The sequence below is a fragment of the Eucalyptus grandis genome, chromosome 2, assembly GCF_016545825.1.
Source record: "Eucalyptus grandis isolate ANBG69807.140 chromosome 2, ASM1654582v1, whole genome shotgun sequence".
Classification (NCBI taxonomy): Eukaryota; Viridiplantae; Streptophyta; class Magnoliopsida; order Myrtales; family Myrtaceae; genus Eucalyptus; species Eucalyptus grandis.
Window position 1 is genome coordinate 47,208,601 of NC_052613.1, and position 7,333 is coordinate 47,215,933.

Genomic DNA, 7,333 nt, shown 5'->3' on the forward strand with positions numbered 1-7,333 from the left:
GTATGTACCCCTAAGCTAGGATTTGAAAGGCTAAAGGCAGATCGATTATTCTGGTCACTTCCTTTATCTTCCTTTTCGCACCATCAGAAGGTGTGGGATGTTACACCTTTGAGCCATGGAAGACCATGTGCAAGATTGGAATTTTGCCAGACTCTCCAACCCCTTTCGAAAGCAGCGGAACCGATCAAGGAGATAGCTTTTATGACATTTTCAATGCCCTCCGAAACTGTCAACTTATTGGCTCAGCAAGAGTGGAAGCTGAGGCTCTACCAGAACATTCTGTACCACTTTCTTGGGACCGAGCTGAAGCCAGTGGAAGTGGAAGCAAAAGAATGAGCAATATCGAAAGGGATGATCGGCGGCGATGCAGAAGCACCGCCGAACACAGTAGTGAACAGGTTTGAATTCGGATACATTGCTGCTGAAAATTAGTGACACTAATCAATCTTCCATCCTGCCTCTAAACTATGTTACTTTAAGTCATCTGTTGTGATTGTAGGAGGCTGATGATGTAATGCGTGAAAACTTGGAGGATCAAAGACGGGCTAGGATTAAAAGTTGAAAGGCGATGTTGCACATTGAATCAAAGTCCATAGACTGTTTGTATTATTTTTTCTATGATATTTCCGTAAATTTTGGCTCAGAGGCTGACGCGGGGATGGATTGCAACGAAGAAGCTGCCCCAGATTGGTGGAGGTGGTGGCCAGCGATGGGAGATGGTGGCCACCGAGCTAGGCTGAGTGATTGGGTGTGGGTGGTGTGAAGCTAAGGTTGTTGGAATCTTTACACAAGGCACGGTAATTAGGTCATTTTAATTAGCAGATGTATGTAATTGGGCGATTTCGAGAATAGAGGTACTTTATTTAGTCTTGAATTGAAAAGGAAGATCTGATTTTGATATTTTTCCTAATAAGGAGTTATCCTTGAAAAAGCGAGATAAATTTTAAAGAACGTGAGGTCATTTATCCCGATGGGAATCTTTCTCTTTTGCCATGAAATCTTTGACCATTTGACCCATGGGAGGATTCAATGATTGCTCCCATGGCGTATGGAGTGTGGACTATATCGATAATTATAAGGCAAGGTGGCATCGTACAAAAGTCAAACTTGTATAGTGATTATTGAATTTCACATTAATTCAAAATGATTTGCCACTCGCCGTTTTCCTTTCATGATAAATAATAAACATTCAAATTTCCGGAAGCAAATTTCTTTCGGATGGACAATTATGTGGACGGCCGTGATTATCAGAAGTAACAAAATTCACAGTTCCCATAACAATACTGAGTCATGTGCCATGAGAAGATATCATAGGAAATTGATGACAATCATGTGTTAAACTTAAAACATAATATGTGCTTTTCTCTAGCAAATTAAACTTTTAAAGCAACTGATTATTTACTCAATTTAAAATGTGATCTGAGTAAGAGGTCTCTACTTCGATGCAGCACACAATCTTTCATTCATTTAGGGAGTGACCCTCACTTATATATGATGATTTCAACAACCCCGTTCACCTTCATGCTTTGGGTTCTCATGCTTAAGGTAAGCCTTGGTTGTATTTTCAATAATTTAAATCATCAAAGCAAACGGTTTCACCCTTGAGTAAAACATTTAAAGTGCAGCTTGAATTGTCATATTGGTGAAGGGCCCCGGTACTATTAGAAACTTTGTGCACTCTAGCGATGTGATTTCAAAGTAAGCGTCTTTTTATTCTGTTAATGATTCAAGAAGTGATCACATAAGATATCATTGAGAATCAAGAAATATGTGCGAATTGCCTATACTAGTCAAAAAGGCCATTGAACTCCTAATGACACGGGTAATGATGGTCTTTGGGCCCCAGTAATCACCATTTCCTCCAAAAAAGCAACCCATCTTTGCTCCAAAATAGAGGCAATAATACTACCCCTCTTATCTCCATAAAACCTTTTTCCCACTCACAAATCTCACCCCCACAACTTTATCATCATGACCACAATAATAACCCTTAACTTCGAATCTCGCTATGAATAAAAAGAACCAAGAGACACGATATTCAAAAGTCGAAAAAGAGGAGTGGATCCAAAGGAGCGCTTGATATAAATTGGAGGGATTGGATTTCCACCCAAGTGCCATCTCCTTCCTTCTTTGTCCATCACTTAGTTAGAGAGCTTGAGAAACTTGAGAACATGTCCAAATACGTCCTGTGCATCGTCCTGATGATTTTGTTTGTCAAACTGGAGCCGTCGATGGCGGTCACCTGTAACCCAATTGAGCTGAGTTCATGCGCGAGTGCAATAACCTCCTCGAGCCCGCCATCGGCCATGTGCTGTGCCAAGCTCAAGGAGCAAAGGCCTTGCCTTTGCCAGTACATGAAGAACCCTAACCTCCAGAAGTTCATTAACTCTCCAAATTCCAGGAACGTGGCGATCAAGTGCGGCTCTCCGTTTCCCTCCTGTTAATCTCTCTACTCGCGGTGTCTCTAAGTGGCGTTTGGTTGTTTTCCCGGTGTGGGGTTGAATCTTGCGTTCGAAGTAGTAGCAGTGCGGCGTCGTCGGCGCTGACTTCCCTGGTAGTCATGGAACTTTGTGGTAGTATCGTCATTGTACCGACTAAATAAAGGTTTTGATATCTCTGTGTTACCCATTTTCGGAACAGTAATCTGTAAGTGCAATTTGTACTCTTCTCCACACATCACCACGTCCATGTGCATTAGCCTCGTGACTGAGCTATTATTGCTCACCAATATGAAAGTGTGTAAACGACAGTACACGACAACGTGAGCTTGATTCAATGCGTGAGCGAATCATCAGAAAGAATCAGCCCGCGATTGTAGAGAATCTTGGTCTATGATTCCCAAGCCGTAGTTGCAAGTACTCCGATGAAATTGGAAAAACGAAACATATCAGCCAAAGAAAGGGACAATCACCATATTTTTTATTTTTATAGAAGACTGCACAAAAGAAAAAGAACAAGAAAAAAAAAAGACAATTATCAGAATTGGATGCAGCTTTCTTAAGAATACTCATTAAGTCACCAAACAGATATATTGATTCTAATCCTTTAGAAGGATTCATCCCCACTTATTAAATTGGGAGAATTATCAAAAAAAGTTATAAACCTCTTACAAATGTGTCCATTCAATTATAAACTATATTTTTTATTAATTCAGTCTTAAATTTTTTGCAATTATGTTAATTCAATCCATTTGGCTAATTGCATCAACCATTTGGCAAATGTTGACGTATCAATTTTTTAATAATATTTTTATATTTTTGATTTTTTTTATTAATTTAATATTTTTTTCCTTTTTTTATTTTATTCCTCTCTTCTAGCTTCCTTACCCACAATGGCCAACAAAGCATCGATAGCACTTATCGACCAATGGGCGGCGGCCCTCACTAGACCTCGCTAGTGGCCTCGCCTATATTTAGGGAGGCCGTCAATGAGGGTGGGCGATGAGAGTGGGCAAGGTTTGGTGGGGCCGTGACCCTCACTAGCCATTGCTAGCAAGGGCTTCGCGATCCTCACCTAGTGGCTGGCGAGCTTCGTTAGAGCCTCACCAGCCACTACAGGAAGAAGAAGTAAAAGAAGAAGAGAAAAAAAAAATGAAAAAAGAAAAAAAAAAAATGGAAAAATATAAAATACTATTAAAAAATTGTTATATCAACATTTGCCGGATAGCTGGTGCTGACAAGTCAAATTTGGTCTGATTATTGAATTGGCATAACTACAACACTAAATTGGCATAACTACAAAAATTTAGAATGAATTGACAAAAAAATAAAAAAGAATTTAGAATTGACAAAAAAATAAAAAAGAATTTAGAATTGAATGGATACAATTATAATAGATTTAGAACTTTATTAGTTACTCTCTTCCATCAAATTGCCATGCCAATAAGCTTTCCCCAAACCAAGCGTCGCCTTGGCAAACAACAGCCAAAAACCTGGAAACGATTACGCAACTACAACCAGCAATTCCAACTTCCACTACACATCTCGAAGGGAACTGACTAGCTTTGGAAACTAAAATGAGGGGATTATTGTTTGAAAGTTCAGAAGACAAAGTACATCATTCTCGGGTGAAAGATTCATTCCAAAATGCATCAAGGAAAGAAAACATGCAATTCGCCCCGGGGCTAAAGCCAGCAGGACTGGGTAGCCAACCATGAGATTTGACATTCAAGCTCCAGGCATGACAAGTAGTCTAGAATCAAATGATAACGAAGCATGTACACCCTTGAGTCAGCGAAAGGAATATGTCCCAAACCACAACACGAACATATGCATATATATTGCGGGTATATATAAAGAGAAAATAAAGGGGGGACTCTGACATACTCAGATATCTACCACTGACTATGAGTTTTCAGACCAAGAGACCAAAATTATGCCCCCTTACATCATCATCAGACTAGGATTACGCTTTCTCAAATCCACCACTGTTCTGATGATGTTGCTGTTGCTCTGTATAATTGGATGCAGCCAAGCCAAGACCTTCATTCTGATGCTTCTGCCATCCACCCGTGTCGGCTCTTGAGTGAGCCCAATAGTAAGCTACTGAACCGATTAATGACAACAATGTCAGAGCAGCACCAGCAGCAAATACACCTTTGCGAAGAGTGGCACATGATATTTCGGTTCCACCAAACGCTCCTCGGTACTTTGTGTGGTATGCATTTCTTGCTGACCCAGCCAGTAAGCAAGCTTCAGCTCCCAAAAAGGTCACCCTATACTCTCAAAGTAATTCAGTACATTAGAGAGGAAACTGCCAACAGGTTTCTGTTCAAGGAAATTAAGACTAATTATTTTTTTCCTGGGGAATTAACTGCAGAGGCTTTTTGCACCATTCCATCTTTAGGAAGAAAAGAGAAATAAAAAGGTGACATGAATAAAAAGTATGAACTCCAACAAGACAGTAGATTCTGCTGAAACTATCAAGCAGTTTCTTTTACTCTTATGATGGACCATTTTAATGGGAGAGCAGACACATATATATTATCATGTCAGCTGAATGACCAATCATTAGATGGTAGCTTGGGGCAATGGCAATGTCATGCAAATCATGCTGATAACAGGTTTGTAATGTTGACAGAACAAACATTATAGATCTGTGCTCCAATAGGGCAACACAACGAACTGCTTGAGTCTCAAACTTGACTGTACATTGACACACTCATGCTTCAATCCTTGATTTAAGCTTTAATCTAACACTACTTTCATGGTTAATGTCAAATCAGACAAAGCAATCAACAAACTACGATCATGGCCTTAAGTAAACTAAACCAAACCATCATCACCATTGTCACATTGAGCTTAAAACTGGAAATGATTCAAACAATAATTAGTTCCCAACAGCTGTCTCATACTGTTTTGCACATGACAGATTTGGATTCTAATATATCAATCACTAGCTTTCTATGTGAAAAGATTTAACAAGCGATGCACTCAAGGTTGGCTTTATCCTGCTCATTCAGACCCCACCAGCAACAAAAACCAAACAGAAATCACTATATTCCTCAAAACTAACACTGACTGATAACTCAAGCTCAACTTATTATAATGGATTCTTTCAAGCAGTCAGTCAGCACAAACAAGCAACTGGATAACCACTAAAGAATTAATGCCTTTCTGTTGGCAAAGAGACCAAAACCCAATTGTTGAAGAACACTCCATAACTTGAAACAGCCATGATCCATAGTCGAATTTGTTAAAATGTGAATGTTGGATGCTGTTTCTATTCTAGGATGCATTAAATGGTTAAAACATTATTATTAAAACAAAGCCATTGAGGAGGTGCAGCTTTAATGGAGATGAAAACTTTCGAGGTTGACTGAAGAGGATCAGAGATGCAAAAGAACTTCCTCTGCCTGATTGATGCTGAAAGCCTTCAACATGGTTCCTTCGGCTTCCTCTAATAAGACTCCATTGCATTAGCTTTTGTAACAGGGGAAAAAGAATGGACACGAAGGTAACCAGGGGTCATTAACATAACATTTTGGTAGATTTTACAATGCCGTGACTATGACCGGAGAGGTTTAAAAACATTCAGGAGGCTAAAACACGATCCATCACCCTGGGAACTTCTACGCAGCAGGGAGATAAAATCCACTTCCCTTCTGTCATTGTCAGTTTCAAGGGGACGGTAACTGGAATGTCAATTTGTTCTTCACGGGACAAACACCATCTAAGAGCCACGAAATTGATTTTCCCACCGCAGACCATGACTCTCAAGAAAGAGAACGTTTTGCGCAGAACAACTTGAAGCTACTAGCTAAAGCACGGAGCAGCCGAAATTGGACAATCTCACGACTAAATTTCCACCGACACCGCTGAATTTGCAGGCGGTTCATATAACGAGCGCCCAATTCAATAAACATGACACTCGTACAGCCAGGCAATGCGGATCAGACAACTCTCAGCACAAAGCAAACAGCAGTTTCGGGCTAGTCGGAATTACCAGGAGAAGATGAAGAAGAAGATGGCGCAGGTGGTGACGGAGGTCCCGGTGAGGAGGCCTCGACCGAAGCAGAGGCACTTGGTGACGACGGTGACCACCATCTGGCTGAGCAGCAGCAGCCCGAACGCCGACAGGCCGTAAATCGTGGACGCATCGGTGTCGTACACGCAGTAGGTGCGCTCGTCGTACTGGTCGGGCTTCACCGTCGCCTGCCGGAGCGCGGAAAGGGGAACCGAAATTAGCAAGCCGCGGCGCAAAAGCAGACGCGCTCAAGGAACATGGTGAGAGAGAGAGAGTTACAGTGCTGCGGCGGCGTTCGGCGCCGACGGCGAAGACGAAAGCGATGAGGTGGAGGGCGACGACGGCGGCGAGGACGGGGACGGAGACGGCCATTTCTTCTTTCCCGGCGGCGGCGAGGAGAGGGAGCAGGAACGCGGGCGGGTTGACTCACACTGACTCGCTCACTGCGAAATTTCCCTTCGAGCGAGAGATACGGAAAAGCGAGGAATGAAGAGGAAGGAAGGGGAAGAAGTAGCAACGATCGCCTGCTTCGGCGGCCCGCGGCGCACCTGCGATCCGAGCCGTCGATGCTGAGTACTTCGTGGGGAGCTGGAGAGATTGCGACCGACATGGAGGGTGGGGATTCGGGGCGATGGCCCGGAGGGATTTGGTTCGGCGCCCTCTCCTTTTTTGGTGGGGCCCATCTTTTGGACCGCTTTTTGACAAACGAGGAAACAAATGTCTGGAGACAGCTGGAGAGCCGTTGGATCCCGGAGGCGCCGATCCACCTGGACGGGTTGCCAGAAGTTGCGGGTCGCGACGGCCCATTGCCCGATTAGCTTTCGGGTTTCTCTTTTTATTATTTATCTTTTCCTTTTCTTTCCGCGCG

General features: G+C 42.5%; 1 protein-coding gene across 1 annotated transcript; it reads right to left on the reverse strand.

Annotated features, from left to right (window-relative positions):
- Nucleotides 1-4,111: 4,111 nt before the first annotated feature.
- Nucleotides 4,112-7,026, reverse strand: LOC104433154 (hypothetical protein). Its single transcript, XM_010045808.3, has 3 exons — nt 6,745-7,026; nt 6,445-6,653; nt 4,112-4,714 (listed from the first exon to the last, which is right to left on the reverse strand). Exons 1-3 carry the CDS (start codon nt 6,835-6,837, stop codon nt 4,405-4,407), a joined length of 612 nt encoding a protein of 203 aa, XP_010044110.1. The 5' UTR covers nt 6,838-7,026; the 3' UTR covers nt 4,112-4,404.
- Between the last annotated feature and the right edge of the window lie 307 nt (nt 7,027-7,333).